General features: G+C 42.4%; 2 protein-coding genes across 7 annotated transcripts in view; both read right to left on the bottom strand.

The window, feature by feature from the left end:
• The window catches only part of SLC12A1 (solute carrier family 12 member 1), a 53,965-nt gene extending 41,551 nt beyond the window's left edge, over positions 1-12,414 (bottom strand). For 2 of the 4 annotated variants that reach the window (XM_009556899.2, XM_009556900.2), the window contains exons 1-4: positions 12,264-12,414; positions 7,466-8,063; positions 1,553-1,687; positions 1,261-1,336 (exon numbers count right to left, since the gene is read on the bottom strand). In XM_009556899.2, the coding sequence (XP_009555194.2) occupies positions 1,261-1,336; positions 1,553-1,687; positions 7,466-7,876 (622 nt within the window). In that variant the 5' untranslated portion in view covers positions 7,877-8,063; positions 12,264-12,414. The other 2 variants (XM_054077673.1, XM_054077674.1) reach the window with 2 other exon arrangements.
• Positions 12,415-15,337: 2,923 nt separating this feature from the next.
• On the bottom strand, positions 15,338-21,478 carry CTXN2 (cortexin 2). 3 transcript variants are annotated; one of them, XM_054078279.1, is made up of 3 exons: positions 21,217-21,478; positions 17,076-17,203; positions 15,338-15,890 (listed from the first exon to the last, which is right to left on the bottom strand). In XM_054078279.1, exon 3 carries the CDS (start codon positions 15,834-15,836, stop codon positions 15,588-15,590), a length of 249 nt encoding a protein of 82 aa, XP_053934254.1. In that variant the 5' UTR covers positions 15,837-15,890; positions 17,076-17,203; positions 21,217-21,478; the 3' UTR covers positions 15,338-15,587. The 3 variants fall into 3 exon arrangements, with proteins under 3 accessions (XP_053934254.1, XP_053934253.1, XP_053934252.1); XM_054078278.1 differs by having other exon boundaries at positions 17,112-17,203; XM_054078277.1 differs by lacking the exon at positions 17,076-17,203 and having other exon boundaries at positions 15,342-15,890; positions 21,217-21,476.
• Positions 21,479-26,721: the final 5,243 nt, after the last annotated feature.

Genomic DNA, 26,721 nt, shown 5'->3' with positions numbered 1-26,721 from the left:
AAGTGAAACTTCTGTGAAGTTCGTGTATTTTGTTGGAAATGAGACTTCAACCATGCAAAATTTTGGACATGTTTTGATTCAGTGTTTCATTTCACTTCCATTAACAAGGAAGTCATTAATATTTATATTCAGTCTGAATGTGAGCTCTCACTTTTATCCAAGACCAGGAGAGCTGATGCCCCGAGGCCCGCGTTTGGACTCTAGCTCATATCTACTTTCCATTCTGTGAGAAACATAGAATCATAGACTCGTTTAGGTTGGAAACGACCTTTAAGATCATAGAGTCCAACCGTTAACCTAACACTTGCCCATCTACCTTTTGGTTTGCTGGTTTTTATGACATCTGGGGGGCAGTCAGAGGTTAGGGCCCCATGATTCTAGACTACGATCATGTAACACACAGGGACACTGCCCTCACAGTCCATATTTCTGTTCTTTCCCAGAGCAGCAGCTCTATAGACGAAGTTGTACCATACAACCACTACTGATACATTGCACCTCACTGAGCTGCTCTTGTAGTTGCTGGAGGTTCTTGCCGTTGTGAGCACGTTCCTCTCTCACTGGTTTCATTGAACACCCCATAACATGCTGGATAGAGACCTCAGGGCCCAATCTCCCAGGACTGGGATCTGGAATTGGGATTAATTAAATTGCACAATAAAGAAGTAAAGATACAGCTCACAATGATGTGTACTTAGTTAATTTATATGAAAGCTGTAGCAGAGTTTTTAAAACTTCGTGTTTCATAGTACACTGGTATATAGTGCTGTGCTATAGTTAAAAATAACAAAATCCTGATGAGATGAGACCTCCTTCCAGTTCTGTTTTCATCTTCGCAGAGAAGTGTGAAGAAGCGTTGTTTTTAATATGTAGATGACAAGGTTTGGGATTCACAGATAAGCAAAGTGTGAACTCTTAAAGGTTAACTCTGTGCACACATATTAGAAATTGGCCCGAGTCATGAAGTTTACATCTGTTACAGGATCTAAATACAAATTCCACTAAAGCTCAGAAATATTCAAATGTGATGATCATATGCATAGTTAACAGATCTATGCCTCTAAGCAGTAATTTGGCTGCGAGTCTGGAAAATTCCAATAGTTTTGAGGATTAACATCTTTTACCCTGGCAAGCATTTGAAAACATTATTTAGTTCAACATGCAAATGCACATCTCAGATTATATATTAATCATGATCACGTATAGTTTATCCTCTTTATCCCTTTCACTGTTGAAAATAATATTAAATAAAATACATACCAATTCCTGCTTGACCCACAATCCAGGAAAGGCGAATAAAAAGCATCACACCCCAAATATTAAGCATACATCTTACCTAGGTTTTAAACAAAAAGAACTGCATTAGTGCAATGTTGAAAATAGTGTTAACAACCAGGTGATGGTGTATATTACAGGCTTTTAAAGGACACCCAAACATCCCTCAGATCCACCTCCATCTCTCATTTCTTCAAAGACCTTAATGTTGCAGAACTAATCTTAAAATTATTTTCCTTTTATTTTTGTGTTTCAGAAATTCAGAAAAGTTTCTTACCAGGACCCCCTTCACCCATCCGAACTTGACAAATCCTGTTTTGTTTTCTTCTTCCTTGCCAACTGCTGTCTCGTCTCCAGTGGCGCTTTCTCCATTAGCCACTCTCTCGACTGAGCCAGTGCTCACGGCTATGTTCTGAGGGATCAAACAGAAAACAAATACATTTTTGTGCCAAGCAAAGGACACCTGTTTCCATAGGACAGATGTGGAATAAAAGAATTCCAAAGAAGGTCTGGGTTTACTGCCTCTGGAATAGAGTGAAGTACTCTGCTTACACCAGGCATCAGCAGGTGGGCTTGCTAACAGTGAGAAAATAAGAAAGAATTGCTTAAGGAGAGTAAACACATCATTATTGGACACTAAATTGCTTTTATTGTAACCTGTATTCAATATATATATGTTGTGTTGATGTGTTAGTAAATTGTCTAACATAATGAAGGTCTCGTGGCTGGCCTCTATCTGCTGCTGCAATGATTTATGAATAATGCTAAGTGTAGAAACAGGGATAATTGCTCACTGGTGAAAACAGACCTAGCTGAGTGCTGCGTGGCAAAGTTATGTGATGAACGGTGGTGTTTTCCGTTGGATAAAGTACAAACATAATTGCAGCAGCAAATACGTAACGTATTCTTGAAAACAGTCAGAGAAATGCCAGCAAATGCAGTAAATAATGCAGTAAATGAATAATCTTTTATGTGGCTTAGCCATCCTCGGTATAACCATAGTAGATAGGATTAAGAATTGCCATATTACTAGAATAAATAGCCCAGAATTTTAGATTGTTCACATCCAGTTACAGACATAAATCTGTATTTTTATCTCTTCAGTGCTTCTGCCCTGGAATTTTTGAAGCAATTTAGTGTCGTGATATGTTTTCTGTGGCTTGAATAGGAATTAGTTACGGTACTGAGGTGTATACTCATTATTGCTGTTTTGTTTCTTTTCCTTTTTTTTATATACAAAGTTGTGACTGCTTTTGTGAGGAGTTGGCATTAGGTTAACTATTGCCAGGGGTCATCTGAGTCCTCTGTAAAGACCTTCAGGAAGGACCATGTACTTTGCCACAGCCTGGGAGAGCATCAGGAGCATGTGTTGCTTCTAGAGAGGAATCAGGTTGGTTTTAGGGTTTGGAAGGGGATGAAAATATTTCCAGATAAACTAAAAAGGTCAAGGAAGGGAAATATCTGTGATTCTGTGAAACATATGAGTTTTTTTGCATCTTGCTTAAGCTTCAAGGCTATTTCTGTATTTTGTCCATGGACTCAAAGAAACCCAACAAAAAACCCAAAAGAGACATAAAGACCAACTGTATGTGACGCTTATGCTAAGTTTGGATTCCCCCCGCATGGCTGGGGGCTCTAGCCACAATGAGGCAAGGCTGTAGAATGCCTTTGACACGGTAAATCCAGGACTGTGCTCACAAATGAGAAATAAGTTCCTGGATAATACATTTTGACATGGATTAAACTTGGTACCTATGGCCCCTTTGGCCTCGGATAAAATGGGAACACAAGATCTATTGCAAGCCTGCGACTCTGAGCTCCTGAGTTACTTAGATAATTTTGACAATTCTTACTCTAAAATAATAATGGCTGTGTTTGCTCAAAATACAGTAAATGATGAAAGTGAGTTAAGGAAGATTAACTGAATAATATGAGGGCTTTTTTGCTACAGTGGTTAGAATTTCCAAGACAAAAAAAATAAAAGGGTTTGCTCTTTGTACTTGAAACAAGTTGTTTCCTATATACTTTGAATTAATTTGGGCTCTCTGTGCCATTATCATAAATTATGGCCTTAAACCTTCCATAAATGCATTTTAAATTGGTTTGCTTTAGTGAATGATTGGTTATTTACCAAGTAGCTGTACCTGTGCTACTCATGCATTAAGGATGTGGAATAAAAGTGACAGAATGTTTTAAAAAGCTACCAAAGTAAAAAGTAAACTGCTTTTTTTTTAAAAAAAAAAAAAAAAAAATCCTTTCCTTGTTTTAGAATAGTTCAGTCTTCATCTCTCCTGGGGCTAAAGATGATGAGCTCATCAAGTCTCCATAACAAGTGTGGAGAATAGCCAAGATGAAGAAAGGTTGGACGATTTCTTATGTAGGGTAAATATTAAGCCCAAGTAATTATCACCAGTTATCAGCTGTGAAATAGCACTTAGACTATTTTTTAGGAATTTAATTGGCGTTTTGTGGCTTAATGTGTGCAAAACCTGACATGTCTTGCTAAAAGATGACACACATTGACTCCAGCGGTGTGGGAACTAGATATTTGAAGTTCCTTTCAGCCTGCCTTGCATTCTGACATTTGAAAAATTGCATATTAAGAAAGAGTATTAAATATTAATATTTGTCTTCTAATGCTAAACCCAGCATCAAAGCACAATGTGATGTTTAGAAATTTGAAGTCGAACATATGTCACTTCTTATCAGAATCTGGCGGTGGGCTTTGACAGGACAGTTGTCTCCAGTAATTTGGGTTTCAGAAAAGCTAGGCGTGGGGAGGTCAGGATCCTCTTGGGGTACGGAGTGGTAAACCCAGATTTTAGTGTTAAAGGAATAAAGCATCTTCTCCAGGACTGCATCTTAGCCTATTAGTCTAATCCTCATACACACTCAACGAGGCATTTCATGCCCTCCTTAGCAGTGGCTGTAGAGCCTCCTGGGGCTGGTGGACAAGCGCCACATCCACCTGCACAGACTGCTTTTGCCTCCTGATAGAAGCTCAACCTTTTCATACCACCTTAATTCTCTTCTCTACTCATCTACTATTTGATGACTTTGTGTTTGTTTATTCTTCACAATAAGCTCTGTAGACCGAAGTGATTTGTCCAAGGTCACAAAGTGAGTCCATGGGACAGCCAGGAATAGACTCCAGCCACGCTAACGGCGGGTCGTTTGTTCCAGTGCTGTGGTTAGTGGCTCCCAGACCAGGGCCACAGCTCTCATAAGGGCACAGCAGGTTGCCAGCGTAACAAAAATCTCATTACTTCTGACATTCACCTTCTTATTTTGAGAGGCATAAGCTTATCCTTCTGTAAGCTGGATACTGAAAAAGGCCTGGGAATGACCAAACTACATGATGCTCTTTTTCTCTTCCCTATCAGTCCCAACCTGTAAAGCAATTTTCCCTTCATTTTATTCTGAGATGGAATCTGCCTTCTTTTTAGTCTTCTCTAATTGAAAGCCTTATAAAACCTCTAAACAAATTAATCTAATTTTGCCTAAAATAAACAAACCATTGAGAGATGCAACAGCAAAACCCCCTGAATTTTCTGATAGTGGTCAAAACAGAAAATCCCTTAATATGATAATTTTCAGTACATGTTCATTCAGCTTTATATAATGTAATATTATAATATATATAAAACCCCCATTTTTATAAGAGGAAGTTTCTTCTGGGAATGGAAATGTGTTTAGTCCCTTGAGTAGTGGCTTGCACATCAGCAAATGAGTAGGGATACCAAATTTGTATTCTTCCCTTTTCACATCCACTATGCATTCATTTTTGGAAATAAATGATGACCTAGGTAGCCTGTTTTGCCTTTCTAGGCAAGCCTGTGGAGACCTTAATTTAAATAAGTCAGGCCAAAACTAGGAAGCTGTCTTAATAAGATCCTAAAGAATAAGGTCCTAATTTCCCAGTGGCTATTTTTCTTCCCTTGATTTCATTTACTTTATATTAATTCTCCTTAGGACAGGTGAATCTCCAGAGAACTGCAGTTTGAGCAAAATCTGGACCAGCATCCGAAAATCAGATGCTTGTCCAAATTATTCAGACCTCAGAATTATGTAAAACTGAGTGGAATGGTGATGAGAGCATGTTTTCTCTGGAGATTTCTCATTTCACTATTACCCAACACAGATAAAGAATAGATTTTTTTTGCTGCATATTGACACTTCTATTCTGAGTTTGACCATAGAGGTGATTTCTCTCTTTCCAGCCCTGCCCTGACAAGTGCACAATTAAGAATCTCAAAAAATGTTTAATTTTAATTCTGTGAGTAGGTGTATCCTGTGTCTCTCCTCTGCTTTTTACAGAGAACTTCGTATTGTGGCTTAAGGGGGAACAGTCTAAATGTACCATAGTCAGCAGAGTATCATATTATTCCCCTGTTTTACAGTAATTTTTTTTAATGGTTTAACTGTTTCAAAGTGCTTAATCTCGTTGTCTGCAGAAGTTATTGTTACAGCTTTATTTTGTGTGGAGTTGATTCTTCCACATAGGGAAATCATGCCTTTAAAGATCTAGGTAGGTAAATAGAAAGCAAATCCACCTATTTGAGGTAGTAACACAGAAATTAGTGCAAATCTGATATCTGAGACTTAACATTACTAACTTCTCAAATTCTTTCCTGTGGAAGTTTTGAATGTGCAAACTCCAAAAGCTTATATGTGACCAATGTCTATTCTTCTGGCAAGTAGCCACAAAAGCTGACAAAAGTGAGATTGTTGTGATAAAGGGCATGCTTTGGCATTTCATGAGTCATTTACTGTAGTGCCTATGTGGAAAAAAATGGAGCAAATGGGAAGAACCTGCTAAGAGGAAGTTTTTTCCATAAAACCCATTGGTCATCTCTGTCAACTCCTACACTGTGTTAACCACTCACTGTGTAGGTCCACTAAGGAGAGGAGAAACAGACATAGAAAATTTGTCGAAGGCAGGTTAGCCAGTTGTATCCTGTTCTGTAATTCTCTCTGTAAGTGCATTTTACATGGATACAGTCCCATCTATCACGTGAGTAAAGTCTGAATCTTTCCTGTGATAGGTTAGGAGAAATTTAGCTAAATTATTCCTCCATAAATGCTTTTTGTGTAGTCATTCAAGAGGCTCAGTTCTCTCTAAATTCATTATTGTAATGAGCATGAAAGGCCAACATTCATTCACTGAATCAGTACCTGAAAGCTGTTGTCTGCTATCCCTCTTCTAAGCAAACACTTCCAACCTCAGCACCCTTGTTCTGGATCCTTTGTTGCTGTTTGAATGGTTTGCAATAAACAGGCAGTGCTTTGGATTTATGATTAGTTGAAATTGCATTTATTGCACATGTTTTTTGTAATACTTATAGAATAGTTTGGGTTGGAAGGGACCTTAAAGCCCATCTCGTTCCAACCCCCTGCGATGGGCAGGGACATCCCACTGGCTCAGGCTGCCCAAGGCCCATCCAACCTGGCCTGGAACACCTCCAGGGATGGGGCAGACACAGCTTCCCTGGGCAACCTGGGCCGGTGTCTCACCACTGTTCGTGAAGAAATTCCTCCTTAATGTCCAGTCTAAATCTGCCCCTCTCCAGTTTATACCCATTCCCCTCGTCCTATCCCCACAAGCCTTTGTGAACAGCCCCTCTCCAGCTTTCCTGCAGCCCCTTCAGGTACTTGAAGGTCACTATAAGGTCCCCTCGGAGCCTTCTCTTCTCCAGGCTGAACAACCCCAACTCTTTCAGCCTGTCCTGGTATGGGAGGTGCTCCAGCCTCCCATTTATATTCAATGATATATATTAATGAATACAACAAAGGAATCTGTGAAACTTAATTATGCGTTGATGTTCAATTCAAATTTAGATTGAGTGTGAATTGTGTAGCTTGGTTAAATTATGAATTGACATTCATCATCTGCCATCCTAACTCTTAAAGTGAAACAGAAGAGATTCAGTAGTTTTATACTTTTAAACAAGATTAAGCTATGTTTTTTCTGTCAATCAAGTACATTACTATCACCTTTTAATAAAAATCTTTGCTTCAAGCAGGGTGTGGGGCAGAAAATATACTGCAGCCACCAAAGGAAATATGGTGATTACTTCTACTTTTTCTCTTGGGCAGGGTCCATGAATTTAAGAACTTTCTCATATTAATAATCAGAATTAACAGCCTGGAAATGGAATAGAGAAAATTTGTATCTTTCCTTTCCACTTACCTTTGCCAGTTGTTCATGAATTTCTAATAAGCTTGGTCGGTTGAGCTTATTCCCGCTGACGCTGCCAGTGTTTCTATAATAATCAATTTTGGGAACTGGATCCATCGTGTTATGGCCAAAAGTTTGTAGATAATACATTTTAGGGTGAGTATCATAGGGATGTAAACTAGCTTCTGTTTTCTCCCCATTTTGTAGGAAATTGTCATACAATTCTCTTTTTCCCGGTCTGTAGCTGATTCTCAGTCTGTTATGTGCTTCGTCAGTAAAAGATGTTTCTTCATAATGCGGTGGGTCAGAGACCACATCCTCTTGGGGTGTTTCATTGTTGTCATGGCTTTCATTAATTATGTTAACTTGAAAGCGATTTGCATTTGGATCCAAGAATACATTTGGCGAATTATTCATTGACATCTTTAGGGATGATATTGACTCGGGTCACTGATCCCTTTACTCTCCCGTGGCTGCAGCTAGTAAGCTGTAGCTACAGCAAAGGGTTTAGTGCTGTTGCATATGAAATCTTTGCTCTTGGAGGAACAAAGTTCTGCGAATTTTTTCTTGAAACGTCTAAGCAGTTATTCCAATGTTGTCTGCAGTGTTTCTGCCATAAAAAAATATAAATAAAACATTTCTATTAACATTTCTTGCACACTTAGATGAATTTTCCACTATAAGCCCTCCCTCGCCTCACCAAATACCCATGAGGTAGTCATAGACTCATAGAATTACGAGGTTGGAAAAGACCTCTTGGATCGTTGAGTCCAACCATTCCTGTCTGCCACTAAACCATGTCCCTAAGCACCTCATCTACCCATCTTTTAAATCCCTTCAAGGATGGTGACTCCACCCCCTCCCTGGGCAGCCTCTGCCAGTGCCCCTTAACCTTTCTGTGAAAAATTTCTTCCTGATATCCAGGCTGAACCTCTCCTGGCACAGCTTCAGGTCATTCCCTCTTGTCCTGTCCTCAGTCACTTGGGAGAAGAGCCCAGCTCCCTCCTCTCCACAACCTCCTTTCAGGTAGTTGTAGAGAGCAATAAGGTCTCCCCTCAGCCTCCTCTTCTCCAGGCTAAACAACCCCAGCTCTCTCAGCCGCTCCTCGTCAGACTTGTTCTCCAGCCCCCTCACCAGCTTCGTTGCTCTTCTCTGGAAACACTCCAGAGCCTCAACATCCTTCTTGTGCTGAGGGGCCCAGAACTGAACACAGTACTTGAGGTGCGGTCTCAGCAGTGCTGAGTACAGAGGGAGAATCCCCTCCCTGGACCTGCTGGTCACACCGTTTCTGATGCAAGCCAACTTATTGAGTGAAAAAACAGTTGAGTTGAAGATTGAGTTCGTGGGGATGTTTCAGTCTGTGAGGAATGCATTCAATTTCTTAACGAAATGAGCAGTAGTTTGGTACAGACTCCAAAGGAGGTGAGGGCCTAAGCTATAGATGGGCCATGAACTCCTCTAGTTTCAATCTGTTCCGTGAAAACCCACAAAGAAACAGAGTGATACAGAGAGCATTGATGCCGACGAGCTTAGAACACCCATCATGTGATTAACACATGAATAGCGGGTGGTTTTTCCAAGACTCATTTATCAAGGAACAAAGAGATTTGTGTGCTCAAGAAGCCTCATGCGTACCTTTTCCCTCGCATGTCATTTGCCTACAAGCCAATCTTTTTATTCCATAAATATGACAGCCTAAGTGAGACCTCTTTTTGCTCCCCGGGCTAAGCCGCGTGGCTGCATGGCGGTGATCTCCCTTTGTGCTGGGACACCTCTCAAAGTTGCTCCTCGAGGCAGAGGGATCTTTTACCAATGTCCGATCTTTGGTAGGCAACTGATATTGTGCAGACCGTTGTAGTATGGTAACTTTGATTTTGTCTTAGTAGCTTTGATTTGTGTCTTGGTAGCTCTGAATCGTTGTTGAAAAGATTGTGCTGTACAGGAATAGAGTGAACCATGCCACTGAACTTCGTTAAGTCGCACGTTCACAACATCATATTAAACCACTTCTGCTAATACCTTTCACAGTGATTCTTTAAGCAATCTAAATCACTCATTTGCAACAAATTGGCGTAGTCAGCAGGGTCTTAAATCAGGATTCACAACACCATCTCTATAAAATGGATCAGGTTCTAAGTACCTAAAATTGATTTTGAAATACAGCATTTCTTTTAATAATGCAATGTTTAATTGAAGCTAGTGAAAGTATAGGCAGTACAAGAGATGTGACACAAGATTCCGTGTCCATTTACTCTTTATGTTCCACTTAAGTATTATGATACTACATATATTTCTCTTCTAGTCGAGAATTAAATTTGCATGAAAAGCTTGAATCAAATACATTTTTTAAGATTAACTACAAAATCTAGACTTTACATTTTCAGTAGTTTCAGGATGGCAACAATTTATAGGCAATTAAGATATAGAAAATTGTCAGGTTTTATGTAAATAAAATTAATGTACTATGAAGAAATAAATAGACAACTGAAACAGATCAAAAAATAGCATTAGATTTCCTAAATTATAATGGAGGAAATAAATTACTATAATAAATTATTTACTATAGTAAAGTCCTAATCATTGAGAAATATTAACAATAGTCCTAAGCATTGAAAGGTTCATAGAATTTTAGACTCAAATTTACAGTTGTACACTCAAAATACCCCTTCAGATAATTTGAAAGAAATTGTAGGAAGGCATAGAATCACGCAGATTGGAAGGGACCTTGGGAGCTTATCTAGTCCAAACTCCACTCAAATCAGAGGGAACACTGAATGTAAGTTAGGTTGCTTAGGGCTTTCACCAGCCAGGTCTTGACATCCTTCAAGGACAGATTTCACAACCTGCCTTGTCAGCCTGTTTTAATATTTAGTAGTTCTCATTGTGGTTCTTTTCCTGTATATCTAGTTGGAACCTTCCATGTGTGTCACTCTATGACCGTCATCACTCACTCTTCTGCTGTGCACCTCATGGCTTTGGCATGTCGGTGACCTCCTGGTAACTATTGGGTGGGCTGCATAATTTCCCCTAATGCCTTTTCTTCTTCTGGTTAAACAAGCCCCATTTCATTTCAGGGCAAATGCTCCTACCCTTGACCATCTTGGTGGCCCTCCATCAGCCACACAGAAGTTTATCAACATCTTTCTTATATGGGGAGGTCAGGGGGACAGGTAGACATATTAGAAACTGAGTTCCAAGTATAGTCTGATGAGTGGTGAATAGAGGGAACTTTGATCTACTGGCTGTGTTCCTGTTACCACAGCCCTGAGCGCTGTTCACCTTCATCTCTCCCAGGGCACGGAGCTTACTCCTCTGTAGCCTGCTGCTCACCAGGTCCCTTCCAGGAGAATTGCTCCCTGCCAGTGAGGCTCCAGCCTCTACAGGACAGAGGTTTAGTCTGCCTGATTTGCATTTGTCCTTGTTGAATATCATGAGATTCCCACTGGTCCATTCCTTTAGCCTGTCTAGGTCCCTCTGAGTGGCAGACCATAAAGAAGTGAACATATGATAGCTGTACAATCTGCTTCCCTCCTCCACTTTCCCACACAGATCCTTTTAACAAACCAATCAACCCACCAAAAACCCAAAGAGCAAAAGGGGTGTTTATATTTAAAGCCTTTAGCAGATTAAGAACCTTTGCAGCAACTTACAGGATGGCTTAGATGGCCCTGAGATGAGCTATTGAAACAATGGCAATCCATATATCTTGAAACATACTCCTAAGGAGATAAGGGAGTGTGATTGCAAAGACCTGTATAATTTAGTAGGAGTCCAGGTCTGTTCACAGTGACGAAAGCAGACCACGCTTAGACACCAAAGCTCTGCGAGTGTATGTAAAAGGAGAGAGTTGAAAAACAAAATGCATAAAGGAATATACAAACTACATAAGGAATATATAAAGGAATATATAAACTGAAAATCTGGGTAAGCAAGCCCATTAGATGCATTTTTTTACTGTTTTGTGCTTTCACAAGAGGTTGGACTAGATGACCTCCAGAGATTTTTTCCAATTTAAATTTCTCAAAGATTTTGTGAAATGCATTTGGCCCCGTGGCACTGAAAGATAAAATACCACATCCATATTTATACCTCAGCAATGTAAATTTTCTCTAAAATCGCATATAAAAATTGAAATTTGAAGAGCTGATAATCAACTGTCCTCCATCTTCAGTATGAGATATAGCTAAAGCATATTTTCTCACTTCTTTCATCAGCTATAGATAATATTCTGCTGTCACCTCTCTGCTACATTACCACTTTATAACCCCCTCATATATATGTTGGTTTTCCTGCTTAACGTTTTGTAAGCTTCACAGCAACATGTTACATTTATTTAGTTTATTTTACTTCTTCTGGGTTTGGATGACCAATATTATTATTATTATTGCACATTACACCTTTCTGATCATAGATAATATTTTGCTTCCTTTAGCCTTTTAATTTTGTAAGGAAGTGTTTCATGTTCAGACATGAAGGAGCAAAACCAAATCTTTTGTCATTAAGGTCAGTGAAACTAGGTTTGTTTCCATCTCCATGACTGAATGAAAGCCTGAGTCTTTGATGACAGTGAGACTTTTGCTACTAAGTAAAAATGATTCTGTAATTTCACTGTCTCATTTCCATAATATTACTATTTTCCTAGGAAAAGAAAAGTCTCTTACCTTTCTGCTGTTCTTGAAAATAAGACTTTGATTTTCACGGTGGATTTCCAGAGGTCTCTCAGTTGTTATTTGCCATTATTTTTGCATTTAGTATTCTAGCGTTATGCACAAATAATCAAGTTTACCTTATTCACGATAATTTAACTTACCACTCAGTCCTGTGTTTTTAGGGAAGGATGATCTGACTCTTTTATTCATGCATATTATGTGTCACTCTCTTTGAGGCATTACAGACTCTGCCTTATTGGCCAGACTTTTCTCCTGCTTAATATACAGAATAGACCATCCAATCCCTCTCTTTCAAAACATTTCTAGATGGTGATTTAGAGAAGCTTTCTAGCTTGTTAACTATTAACCAGCAAATGTACTTATCCATTACAATTACCGGGTTTATGGCATTGCAAAATTTCTAAGGGGGCCTGAAAATACTTTTGTTATCTCCATTTCCCAGCTATGCCTGATTCTGTGCACAGATCATGATCCCTCTATTTTTCAGTTCTGCGTATATAGTAACAGAGATAACAGGAGTTCAGGCTTCTGCTCAGTGCATTTTATGCAGGAAAAAAAATTCCAATGGACTCATCGAGATCAGTCATGGGTGGGTCCCCTTGTCCTATATGTATTTTTGAACCATTTGCTTCTAAGCCCAGTTGGAATTTTAACTCTGTATATTTAAGGCAAACCTTTGAAAAATTACATTCTGTGTATTCTTTCTGGGAAGGCCAACTGCCGGGTCTTTTAGGGGTGCAGAGAACGCTGGGCAGGAAATTACAGAATCACAGAATTGTTTAGGTTGGAAAAGGCCTTTAAGATCGAGTCCATGAAGCTTTGTAATCAATAAGGGAATTTGATAACTGCTTCCAGCAATAGATTGGGTCAAGAACAAAAGTAAGATGGTATTCGGGTTCTTTGGGTATGTTTGCTGTGTAGTTCAGAGATAACTAAACTATATGTAACCCAGATAACTTCAGTACTTTCAGCACTCTAACCTGACAGCACAGAGCTCAGCTGATCAGGAGGACGTAAAAAGAATGACAGTGTCAGTTCTTTGCAGTGGATGATCCTATCCAGCAATAACAGATCACATGAATCTGTGTATTGGTATCCACCTTTGACTTTGTAGTTAAATTAATGAACATAAAAGCAATATACTGACTCTCCAAGGGTCTGGCATTTTTCTCATGCAGAATCTGTAGCAGTTTAAAAGCTCTTACAGTCACAATACTGTTTATATTTTATAATTCAAGTGACCAGTGTAGATTAGTGTCGGCTGTTCCTCTCTTATATTCTTCAGACAGGAGATCCATGTCCTTCCCTGTATAATCAAGTATTTCATGTTCCACATGGCAGTTAAGGTCTGCTGTTCCACTGGCTGCCTCTGCCTAGTATGTAGGGCAAAAGGGACAACATGTATTTTTCAGAATACGAGCAAAAGAAACCAACTGCTGTACCTGATCTCCTCGTCTTTGCTCCTCATTGTGAACAGAGCTGTTTAGCAAAAGTGACAGCGCTTAAAATTCTGATGCCAACCGCCTTAAAAATGGAATTGAAATTCTGTCAAGTACTGTCACACTTGCTAAACAGCTGTGTAGATGAGGGTACATCTTGATGAGGGTTCAAGGGATGACCTTGAATATCCAGATCTGAGTCTCTGCTTTCACTGTGAGTTCTTCTGCCTTGATAGGATCTCCTATGACCAATTCTTCAGTTTAACAGTCCAGATCGTACACTGCACTGCTGCAGGAACACAAACAGAAGAATGAGCTGAGGAGAAGGGCTGGAGAGTAAAGAGATCTCCAGTCAGCTTTTGATCTCCATCTCTTTCAGGACCTGGGTACAAATGGGTATGTAGCATGGCTGTCTCTGCTTTGCCCTCACCTCATCTGGAGTACTGTGTCCAGTTCTGGAACCCTCAGCATGAGAAGAGTACGGAACTGCTGGAATGGCTCCAAAGGAGGCTACAAAGATGATCAGAGAGCTGGAGCACCTTCCATTCCAGGACAGGCTGAGAGAGTTGGGGTTCAGCCTGGAGAAGGGAAGGCTTCAAAGAGAACTTATAGCGACCTTCCAGTACCTGAAGGGGCTGCAGGAAACCTGGGGAGGGACTGTTTACAAAGGCTTGTGGGGATAGGATGAGGGGAATGGGTATAAACTGGAGAGGGGCAGATTTAGACTGGACACAAGGAAGAATTTCTTCACGCTGAGGGTGGTGAGGCTCTGGCCCAGGTTGCCCAGGGAAGCTGTGCTGCCCATCCCTGGAGGTGTTCCAGGCCAGGTTGGATGGGCCTTGGGCAGCCTGGGCTGGTGGGAGGTGTCCCTGCCCATGGCAGGGGGTGGAACTGGATGGGCTTTAAGGTCCCTTCCAACCCAAACTATTCTATGATTCTAGGATTCTCATTACTGCTGAGAGTTGTAATAAGACAGTTTTATGTTCCGATTTGAACTGTGTCTTCCACGGAGTAAAAAATTGACACGCCTTGACCAATTTACCCAGACTGTAAAACTGATTACTTAACATTTACTTTTAATTTTCACCTAAAATTTTTAACAATACGGGAGACACTGGTGGGCTGGAACAGTGGTGGAGTAGGTTGACTGGAGTTCTTAACAGGTAATATATTTTGTATTGCTGAATGTTTATAGAATCAAAAATTTCCTTAATGATGTTTGTTTCCCTTGATTAATTCTGCTTGGCTTTCTGTTGCTGTAGAGTAGGAGAAGGGAGGCCTATAAAAAAATACTCTCATCTGAGCAAGAAGAAATAGAACAACATCCTGTTTGCAGAGGACCACATAGTTTCACACAGGAGAAGCAATATATGCTCTCCTTATAAAGACAGTCAGAAGTACAGCACCTGCTCTTCTTGAAATGTGAGAAGTGAGTAAGCAGTTGATGTGATCTTTACATTTCCAGTTAGTTCTCTATTATTGATAATGTATGGACCAACCCTTGTTACTCTCATCTCAGCAACACAAACACACACCTCCTGCAGGCACCTCCTTGGAGTCACAACCAGTTGTTGCCCTCCACTTTTGTATTGTCAGTGTACAAGCGCAGTCTCTGAGCTTCAGAAAATTGTGGCAGATGAGGAGGGAAGGGAGTTACCACTTAAGCATTCACCATTCATGAGCCTGCTTTCTCTCCAGCCTCTTGTGAGAACACAGTGGAAATGAGATCCTTCCTGAAGAGGCAAGTATAATCTGATTGTTAAAATACTTTTTGGCCATGATAACTTCATAGTGAATTGTTTATTGTAGTATTTCTTTGCTGTTAACCATTTCTTATCTGCCATTCCACTGTTCCTCAAATAAAAGCAACTTGAAATACCTTTTGAGTTTGCAACAAATATTTATTTAATAGAATGGACGCCACCAACGTATCTCCAAAACGAAGGTATGTATAACAAATGTAAGAACAGTTGGTTTCCAAAATGAAATCAACATCAAATTTAAGGCAGGGTATTCTGTGAGTTTTCATGCAAGGGCATATTCAAATGTTCCTTTATCCAACCCCTCAACTTCATCCTCCCACGTAGAAGAAGGCATACTGCTGTAGGGGTCTAGCAAGATTTTGAAGCATCTGATAATTAGAAGTCCCAAGAAAACACACAAAATCCCCACAAAGGCAAAGCCAGTTTTTTGCTCTAATGTCAGAGGGAAGGCAGACATTTCGTTGACGCTCATTCTGGCTGAAGAGTTGCTGCAGTAATTACTGCTCATCATTGGGCCTCACATCTTGGTGACTCTGTGGGATTTTCACCTCTGTTGCTTCTTTGCCTGCATAGGAAAGTAGAATCTTGATTAGGTCTAAATGGGGCGTGTGTATCTGAACTGTAGCATGTGAACATTTGGAAATGAAATCCAGCTTGGATTTTAGTAGTGTCCTGTTGTTTTTTCACATTTAAATTAATGTGGTAAAATTGCAACTTTTAGCCTATACACACCATCAACTAACCATTATGAGACAGCAAACTTGCAATTTTCTGGCTTTCTATCTCATCAAAACAGAGCAATTTCAGCACATTTTGTCAGACTGGGCACAAGCCTACGGATTCTGATTAGGCAATACTCACCAAAGACTCTGCCTGGAGAAACCATGTTCTTTTCTGAAATGGCTTTACACCTCAGCCCTTAAACTAGTTAAACTCGCATTGACCTCAGAGAGAGTTCCAGCCAAATAACATGGATTTTAGCTTGTGTAATTTAGTTTATAAGTCTAAATAAACAGATTCAGCTGGTCAAATAAAGCCTTGTGTGTGGAATTTTAGTGAAGTCTTGGGCTCAGAAAAATGCTGTGTGCATTCTGAGCTAGTAAGAAAGCGAGCGTATTGGTAAAACTGCCCCTCACCTTCCTCTCTACATGTCCGCTCTTGTGTATGCAGAAAGATCGGTGGGAGAAGAGATAATAGAAGTAAATTCCCTTTCCCTAAATCTTGCTCTCATTGCTTTCTTCTCCTTAGTCTTCTCCACTACATACATACACATCCTGTCATTTTTACAGGCATAGTAAACACCAGGTCTGAACATGCTCCTATGGAGTTTGGGACTCATCCTGATGTGTGTCCTGGATGTGTGACCTATCGAGCACTGCCACCAGAGCTCTGTGTGTTTTCAGCTAGGAGAGACTTTCATTTTTATGTTTTTAAGGAGATTTTCTGTACAGATATTAGTTGGGGGCCGGAATAATTTTGCTCTACTTCAGGTTTTCCATCAGATATAGAAATCATCTTTCTTTTGTCTCTAAAGACAGCAGGAGAACTGGAAGGACCGGGACATCAGAAGCACCAAAGGACAAAGGCATTTTTACTCGAAGGTTGGAGCCTGAGGGGTTTTGGCTCTTGTTAACACCTATTTAACTAACCCACCTCAGGGGAAAACTTTTCGTTAACAATTCAACTGTCTTTTCCCCTGGGGAATTCCCAGCATCCATTTATTTTTTCACAGAGTAATTAGGCCACTCACAGCTCTCTGCTGCCATGGCTACACTGCTTCAGGTACCTGTCTGCTTGCCAGTTTAAAGAGAGCTCCAGTATCTGTACTCTGTACTGCAGTTGTAGCTGGAACTGGTCATATCCTGAGTCAGCCTGCAACTAATAACAACAGAAACAGGAAAAAATTGGTATTCTTGAGAAAACAGAAACGGACAGAACTTTTATTTGGTATGGTGCCTCCTTTCTCACAGCAAAATTTGTGGGATTTTTGAGTATCATCCTAACGAAGAAAAATTTGAAAAGAAGGATTAAAAGGGCAAGGCACAAGCCTGTCTTTCTGCGATAGCCCTCAATATAGCAGGTATTAAATAACATGGTTTTCTAGTACAGTCTGTACACATCTGCCAGAACACAGCAACCAACAGTCTGTTTATACTATAGAGCTCTGTAGGAGATACTTCCTTGTTTTGAGTGATATTCTGCTCTTTGGGTCATGCTTTTTAAATTTCTGTTAGGTTGGAGAAAAGATCCAGATGTAGCTTGTGGGAATTAGAAGTAATGTCAACAACAATCAGTATTTGTTTTCTGAACATATATCATAGATAAAGCCCACCTGCTGTACGGATTTTCATCGGGCATACTTCCAATATTTCTATTAAGTTTGACCTTCTGTATGTAAAAAAAATCACAGAAAGTTCAATATCAGAATTTATGTCACAAATCAGTTGAACAAGACCCAGTCAAGGAAAAAATATTCCTTCCAGAAGTTCTAGGACACTGGGTTATTAAAATTAAAGGCCTATATGTGAAAATGACGTGTAGACACTACCTGGCAAAGCCAGACCCAAATAACCTGGCTGCTGTCTTGGAAGACATGGAGAGAAATCTGAGGAATAGGCTGGCCGCAGAGAACACCACATGTGTTTCTCTCTATCTAGAGAAACATGGGTGTGTTTGTTGTGACATTTGTTCACCACAGAGTCATATTCCAAGAACATGACTTCCAATCTTACTAATTTTGCAGGTTACACACTGGAATTAGTGGGACCTGTTTGGACATTATGTGCTTGTGAGGAGATGTTGTGTGAGGAGATGAGGGACAGATCTCTGTGCAAAGACTGACTGACATGAAACATGGAGTGGTAAGAAACAGGTATCTTAGCGTACTTGACAAGAGTTTGGCTGGAACAGCTACATAAGAACACAGTGGACAGTTTGCTTGGAGGGGGGATTGGTTCTGGGAAACTCTTAACATGCAGCTTTTTATTCTTCTCTTCCTTGTCCTGAATTTCAGAAATTGTAATTAAAGCCTTAAAGTTCACGGAACATTTTGCTCTAATTATGTATCCTCAGAACTGTGGTACCTTGAGTACCTTTTTGCTGTTTTCACATTTTAGTTCTGCATACAGGTCAGATGCCCGTTCCCAGTCAGACGGATATCCTTTCATTTGCTGCAGTGTATGTGTCAAGTTGTGAGTCAGAAGACTGTAAATATTAACTAACATGGCCTGGATCCAAAAATCCTTGAAGATAACCTTTAGGGCAGTATGATGGGGGCAGGCATTGTATGAGTTAGGATCTGCAGTCATTTCATAGGGGCTGGCCTCAGACTGATCTCTTCTGACTTTTTTTTATAGGTCAAGACTCTGTTCATCCTTTGATTCATTGCCCATATAAAAAGACTGACACAAAGAAGGCTCTTTAACGTCCTCCTGTGAAATAAAAAGCCATTGGAGGCCCTTGTGAGGCCAAAAGAAACAAGAGAGTCCTAGAGAAAAACAGGAATAAGCAAAATGGCTCAGAACATAGACCACCGAGGTAAGGAGAGTGGAGGTATGAGGCAGGAGTACTGGCTGCCCCTACGGAGGGTGAAGGGGAACACTGTGGACACGAAGTATTGTGAGGCAGCTGGAAGAAAGATGTTGTTGTTCTTAGAATCATAGAATGGTTTGGGTTGGAAAGGACCTTAAAGATCATCTAGTTCCAAGATGGGCAGGGACACCTCCCTCCAAATCAGGCTGCTCAAGACTCATCCAACCTGGCCTTGAAACACCTCCAGGGATGGGGCAGCCACAGCTTTCCTGGGCAACCTGGGCCAGGGCCTCCCCACCCTCATCATGAAGAATTTCTTCCTAGTGTCTAGTTTAAATCTTTCCTCTCCAATTTAAAGCCCTTCCCCCTTTGTCCTGTCACTCCATGCCCTTGTAAACAGTCCCTCCCCAGCTTTCCTGGAGGACCCCTTCAAGTACTGGAGGCTGCTCTAAGGTCTCCCTGGAACCTTCTCTTCTCCAGGCTAAGCAACCCCAGCTCTTCTGGCCTATCCTCACAGCAGAGGTACTCCAGCCCTCTGGAGCCCATCTTTGTAGCCCTATTCTTATTCCAGCATCATCAGCCCGACTCTGCGAATGTTTGGTGTGGATTGAAGATCCCAGCCCCAGCTTTTTGGTTGTTTGGGTGTCACTTCCTTTGGACTTAGCCTTCACCCTCATGTTTTCAGACATACTGAGAAGATTAAGAAAGTGGCCAGTTAATGTCACACAAAGACTTCCTCAGTAATCCTCATATTTAAGGTTTCAGTCCTTCTCTCAAAGAACCCCCTATAGGGTTCTTTTATAATGGCTCAGTACTGGAAATGAGTACCTTTAATGTCTGCTCAAGCTGGGAGCACTCAGTCTTTTGGCACGATTAAACCTCAGGTGCCTGAGAACTCACTTCATAAACAATAGTGCGTAACAAAATGGACTATCAGTTGCCATCTGTTCTCCTCTTGGATGTCTGCTGCCCAGCTGGTGGTTCATGGGTCTGGTCATTCTGAAGGTACTTCAGATAGCTCCAGTCTCAGGCTTGTGTTTGAGTGACAGCAAACTTGACTTGAAAAGGTGTTGGTGTGGTTACGTACATAAATAGGCATCCTCTGGGAGTTTCAGAAGCTCCTCATTTGCACTTAACTATCTGGTCAAGGAAACTGGACTATATTCGAGGAATGCTATCACAGGAATTGGGCATAGGAGGTGGTAGGATGAAAGGATTAGCAACGGAGGAGAGCTAATAACATAAAAATCAGCATGAATTTAGAATTCTCCAAAGCGTCTGAGCTATCTGAGTTAACAGCACACGGCCACAAATGCTGCAAGAACATCTCTGTGACCACGCAGCTGACCTGTCCGGCACATGTGCACATTGCATGCCTGTATGTATAATGGGGAGAAGACTATCCTTTCAGGGTAAGGTTTCTAAAACAGCATACAGGGAGGTGTAAGGTAGGAAGGCCAGGGCATGGATTCCCAGCAAACGAAGGCATGGCTAACTGTTCTGTAAGGACAGTGAAGCCCCACAAACACATGCAGCATGGTAACTCAGGGTGAAGGCAACACTTTTTCACACAAATGACATTCCCTGCACAGAAGCAGCAGCCGGGTAGTGACATTTCCAACGTTCAGTCATGCAATGAATTGCAGAAATGAGATTTTATCCTTAGTAAATACACAAGCCTGGAATCTCCACTGGACAAGAGCCCCTGTGCGGTGCCTTTCATATACATGGTCTAGATTTGCATACTAGAGAGAGGCAGGAAAATCAAACGCTCATTAGTATCACCCTTGACTCGTAAAGGTGGAAAAGCGTCGCCTGCTTCCCTAGGGATGGAGGCTGCGGGAGACCGAGCACCCGCAAAGCAATTGTTGCTGCAGGATTACGCACACAGCAGCGTCCCCGCATCCCTGGAATGAGGATGCGGGGTTTGCCCTCCCTCTGCCCCCTGTGCCCGTGTCCCCCAGGGGGTGTGGGTGTCCCGCAGAGAGGTGCGGGTGTCCCGCAGGAGATGCGGGTACCTCGGAGGGGGTGTGGGTGTCCCGCAGGGAGGCGCCTCTGTCCCCCAGGAGATGCGGGTGTCCCGCAGGGGGGTGCGGGTGTCCCGCAGGGAGGTGCCTCTGTCCCCCAGGAGATGCGGGTGTCCCGCAGGAGGTGCGGGTGTCCTGCAGGGAGGTGCCTCGGTCCCCCAGGAGATGCAGGTGTCCCGCAGGGGGGTGCGGGTGTCCCGCAGGGAGGTGCCTCTGCCCCCCAGGAGGTGCGGGTGTCCCGCAGGGAGGCGCCTCTGCCCCCCAGGAGGTGCGGGTGTCCCGCAGGAGGTGCGGGTGTCCCGCAAGGTCAGCCCCGCCGCCCGCGGTACCAACCCGGCTCCTCCGCGCTGCCCATGCTGGCGGAGCGCGCAGCTTCCCGCGGCTCCGGGCTCGCTTCCTCGGCTCTCCAAAGCCCAGCTTGGAGCCCCGACGGCTCGCACGGCTCCAGGGGTCGGGTCCCGGGCGGCGGGGGTGGCTCGGCCAGGGCTCCCCTCGCCGCCCGCACCGGGAGATGCTCAAAGCGCCCTCATTAAAAAATTAAACACGGCCGCTGCTGCTGCTGCTACCGCCTCCTCCTCTTCCCTGCCCGCCCCTTTCCGTCGCTATTCAGCTCCTCTCCCTCCTCCCTTCGCACGGATCGAACAGGAGAGTGGAAACTTCCTGCAAAACCCTACGTGCGGCGCATCGGTAACGGGGCCGCTGCGGAGCCGCCCTCCCTCCGCTCCCCTCCGCTCCCTTTCTCTCTCTCCTCCTCTCCGCTCCTCTCCGCTCCTCTCCTCTTCTCTGCACTCCCCTCCGCTCTTCCCCGCTGCCTTCCGCTCTCCTCTCCGCTCCGCACAAGCCCTCGGCAGCAGGGATGCTCCCCGCCCGCAGGAGCACCGGGCTTAGTGCCGTTCGCTCTATTGGCAATAACCACCAAAGCCCAGCGGGGGTGTGGGCACACGGCTGGGGCCGCTGCGGGCGCTTCCTAACCCTTCCTCAGTGGTGTTTGGGTGATGCCAGTTGTGTAGGAGAGAGGCTTCTCTCTGCCGCAACAGCAGGTGTTTAAGGTGGATAAGGAAAGAGGATTTCTTTTCCCAAAGCTGGATCTGTGTGTTGCACTAATAAACAGCAAATCTGTTTTAAATGATAGGGATTGAGCTGGCAATGCGTGCTCACAGCCCAGGAGGCCACGCATGTCCTGGGCTGCATCAAAAGAAGTGGGGCCAGCAGCGCAAGGGAAGGGATTCTCCCTTTCTATTCCTCTCTTGTGAGACCTCATCTGGAATATTGTGTCCAGTTCTGGAATCCTCAACATAAGACAGAGATGGAACTGTTGGAACAGGTCCAGAGGAGGCTACAAGGATGATCAGAGGGCTGGAGCACCTTCCATACGAGGACAGGCTGAGCGAGTTGGGCTTGTTCAGCCTGGAGAAGAGAAGGCTCAGAGGAGATCTGATAGTGACCTTCCAGTACCTGAAGGGGCTGCAGGAAAGCTGGAGAGGGGCTATTCATAAAGGCTTGTGGTGATAGGACGAGGGGGAACAGGTATAAACTGGAGAGGGGCAGACTTAAACTAGACATGAGGAAGAGTTTCCTCACCATGAGAGTGGTGAGACACTGGAACAGGTTGCTCAGGGAAGTTGTGGCTGACCCATTCCTGGAGATGTTCAAGGCCAGGTTGGATGGGGCCATGGGCAGCCTGATTTAGTGGGATGTCCCTGCCCATGGCAGGGGGGTTGGAACTAGATGATCTTTAAGGTCCCTTCCAACCTGAATGATTCTATGATTATGTGATTCTATGATTCTATGTTTAAGAATCATTTGAATTGTGAAGTTCAAGAAAATGTAAGCACTAACTCCATTGTAACTTGTTCTTCAGTTTAGCTTTAAACAGCTCTTTGGAGTGGTCCTTCACAAACAAACATACTCTCTTTTCTATTGCTAGAAATTTAGAATGGGCTGATGAGGGTAGAGACAGTGAAGAATATTGTGCACAGAAGAAACAGATCAAGTAGAAACTCCTATCCTAAGCAAATCCAAGCAAGTCTAATCAAGCTTATGAGAATGTGCATCATCAGAAGGCAATGAGGTATTGGGGAGACAAAAGCAGTTAGAGGGGCACAGTGAAAGAAGGATTATATATTAATTTATGTCTCAATCAGAGTTGCAAGAAGGAATTATTTCATTTAATTTAATTCAGGGACTGAAAAGGCATGAACGCTTCTGTTCTACCAGATTCTTTTTCTGTAATCTTAAAAGATCTCACTCTCTCTTTGGGCTTGTCTAAATGCCATGCTTTTAGTAAGTACTGACTTTACCAGTGGCTTAAATGTGTAGTCTGCAGTCTTGGGGTCCATAGGGTACTCCTCTGGAGACTGCCACGAATAAGGCAGAAAAAAAATGTTCTACAAAGCCGTCACCCCATGTTAAATATCTGAATAGGCCCACTCTTCAAATAGAAGAAGTTTAGGCATTACAAAAGGAGTAAAGGTTGAAAATCATGGCTTTTAAGCCCACAACATGTCAGTGTTAGTCTTGAGGAGGTGGAAGAGTGCGTGCATAGTGTGAAAATCAACAGTGCCACCTGGTGTGAGTGGGAGAGGAGACTTGGTCCATGAGGAGGGCAGGTGTCCCCAGCTCCTCCACCGCGGGGCTGGGGCAAGACCCTGGCCAACACGGAGAGAGCTCCTAAAGCCTTAGATGGGCTGGCTTCTCTGTAGACCTGCAAGAGGTCTGTGTTTATTGCCTCACTGTGAAAAGAGGAGGTGGTGAGTACGTTAGGAGCTCTCAGACTGTACTTAGGGACCATGTTTTGTGGAAGGAAGGACCAAAATTCACTCAGGTTGCTCAGGTTTTTTTTTTATTTTCGTAACTTCAGCAGGTAGAGTAAGGATTTGGGGGAAGAGAGGGTCATCTGATTTGTTTCAATATAGGATCAGTAAAAATGCTACCTGGTAGAACTCTGGTGTTATGCAGGGGTAAAAAGTACACAATTAAGTTTGAGGCTGCTAAACCGTGGTCAAGGGTTGCATAACACAACCCCCCCACTTTTATGAGAATTAGGGAGATTTAAGCCTTCAGTGGGGAAAAAGGAGGTTAGATCTCTGCAGATCAAGTAGAATAGGTCTTTTGTGTGACTGATTCCACATCGTGGGCCTAGGATGCTGCGTAGTTTTCTCGTTATGAATATACAACAAGCAGAACAAATGCCTGAACACAGTTCATTGCCTTAGCAGGCATCTGCACAAGGTTTTAACTGGGAGATGGGGATGTAGGGGGTGTCTGAGCCAGTTAGTGCTGTTGAAGACTTGGGAGATGGAGAACAAGAAAGACAGAGAAGGCAAACTGGAAAGGTGTTGAAAGGACATGGGAGCGAGTGGAAGAAGCAATCAGCACTGCAGCTGCAGGTGTGAAGGTCTGTGCACTAGGTGGGCTTCCGCTGTGAAATGGCTGAGCTCTGCTGCAGGGAGTCTGGAAGATGCCAGCAGACAGGCTGTTAGATTTTGATAATCTGCCCTTTTTGAAGTATAAAATGTTTTTTTTTCCAAAGTTAAAAAAATCCAGGACTTTTCTGGGACTGGAAAGTTACTGTTTAATTGCAAAGAGAGCATTTGGAGAAGATTATATTTGCTTTACTTCAGGTCCACTACAGCTGTGCAAAAGAGGGTATCAGTTGCAGAGTAGGGTTAATTCTTTTTAGAACAAAGTAAAGCAGTGTAGGTTGGGTGCAGCCTCAGGCAAAGCAGACTGGTTTGGAAATACTTGTGGCTGTGCAAAAAGGAATCTTTAAATGAGCTGCAAAAGTCAAATGATTCACAAAGCAAATCTGTCGTTAAAGCAACCCTTCTCCAGCAATGCTAAGGGCTTTCTGGAGAAAGGGCAGGGACTAGAAAATGCCAAGCACATTTAGATGCCATAGCAAACAATTCAGGAAAAATGGAATCATAGAATAGTTTGGGTTCGAAGGGACCTTAAAGACCATCCAGTTCCAAGGACACCTGCAAGGACACGTCCCACCAGACCAGGGTGCGCAAAGCCCCATCCAACCTGGCCTTGAACACCTAATTTAAATCTTCCTCTTGCCAATGTAAAGCCATTCCCCCTTGTCCTGTCACTCCACGCCTTTGTAAATAGTCCCTCCCCAGCTTTCTTGTAGGCCCCTTCAGGCATTGGAAGGTCACTATAAGGTCTCCTTGGAGCCTTCTCAGGCTGAACAACCCCAACTCTCTCAGCCTGTCCTCGTATGGGACAAATGCATGCATGCTCTAGATCATGACTTAACTGGAAATAAAATTAAAAACAATATTCCAAAGACCAACTAAAATGATCCTTTCTATAAGGATGGTGATACCTATTTGATCATTAGCAAATTGAGAGCAATGACCTGTTTGTTGGAGAAGCTGACACTTGAATTTACTGGAGAAATACTGTATTGAAAAGAATGATGATACTTAGAACACATGTAATTATTTTAACTCTGTAACTACTATTTGTACAAGAGACTTCCCAGAGTAGTTCCTTTACAGTTGCTTCTATTTACATATACATGCAAGAACACTAAATAATATTCCATTATCCTCAACTCTCCATGTAAATTAGTGCTGTCAACTCTCTGCTTGCCAAGAACACTTTTAACAGTTTTCTACTAAATGAGGGATCCCCTTGTAACAGGAGCATTTCTCAGAGACCATGTTTGTCTCCTGGCAGGACATGAACAAAGGCGGAAGAGATGTTGGAAGCCTGTGTATCAAGATAGTTTTAAAATATTCTCAGGAGGGATCAGTAATGTGTAACAAAGGAGACATTCTCAGCACAAATACAAGCATGGAAAGATACCGTTTTTCCTTTTTACACTTGATATACCAAGTAGATTTTTTAAATTTTAATTGTAATAATTTTATATGCAGAAATCTTCCTAGGGAAAAACTTAAACTTTTTTCAACACTGTTTTGTAGACCAAAGAATCACTTTGTAATTCCAATTCACCCATCAGCTCCCTACCAGCTCTTTGTGGCGTTGCTCTCTCACTTGTATTATTGTTCTTTGAGGAGGATAGAAATACTGAATACAGAAATACTCAGTGATTATATGTGAGACGTCTAAAAAAGGATGCAGGACTCCCATAAAAATCCTGAAACAGGCAACAGAGGTAAACAGAATGCTATATATAGGAGTTGTGGTGTGTCACTGTATGGCTTGTTCCGGTATCAGTATTTATTACAAAACACATTGAGTGACAACTAATTTCGCTGGTACAAAACTGTGTGTATGCTGGGCCAAAAAGGCATACAAACTGGAGAAGGTAGCAGTTGAAATAGGCAGTAAATTATTCAGAACAAGTAGGCAAAACATGTGTAAGAAAGTCAATAATTCTTGTTGTTATTAACATCCACGGGCCCATGGGCATAGGAATTCAGTGGCAGCTGCTTGGTGCCATAATAGTGGGTTAGGAAGTATAGGATTCCAATACTTGAGGTGCTCTGTGCAAATCACAGTTGAACAGAGGTCTGGTAATAGGGTTGAATAACCCGAACATGAGAATTATTTCCTTTCATCCTGTAGAAGTGAGAGCTGTAAAATGTAATGACAGCAATTTCAAGTAAACATTAACCACTTCAGTGATGATTATTATCACAGGTATCAAGTTATTTATCTAATTATGGTTAATGTGTGAACAGAAGTTATTACACCTTTTATCAGACTCCAAGACATTTCTTTCTACCTTTACCTGGGATGATGGGCATTAGGGTGTTTCATGGTATCTTTGAGCTTTCTCTAAAATCCCAGGTGTTACCAACATCTGGTGTAACAGTCATGAGGACAGGTGGACAAAAGAGGGTCCCAGCAGCTCATAAG

Source organism: Cuculus canorus, chromosome 12 (assembly GCF_017976375.1).
Source record: "Cuculus canorus isolate bCucCan1 chromosome 12, bCucCan1.pri, whole genome shotgun sequence".
Classification (NCBI taxonomy): domain Eukaryota; kingdom Metazoa; phylum Chordata; class Aves; order Cuculiformes; family Cuculidae; genus Cuculus; species Cuculus canorus.
This window is presented reverse-complemented; position numbering and strand designations above follow the sequence as displayed.

Excerpts from the sequence above, each read along its gene's own strand:
- CTXN2 (XM_054078279.1), bottom strand. The coding sequence starts at position 15,836 with ATGATGAGCAGTAATTACTGCAGCAACTCTTCAGCCAGAATGAGCGTC.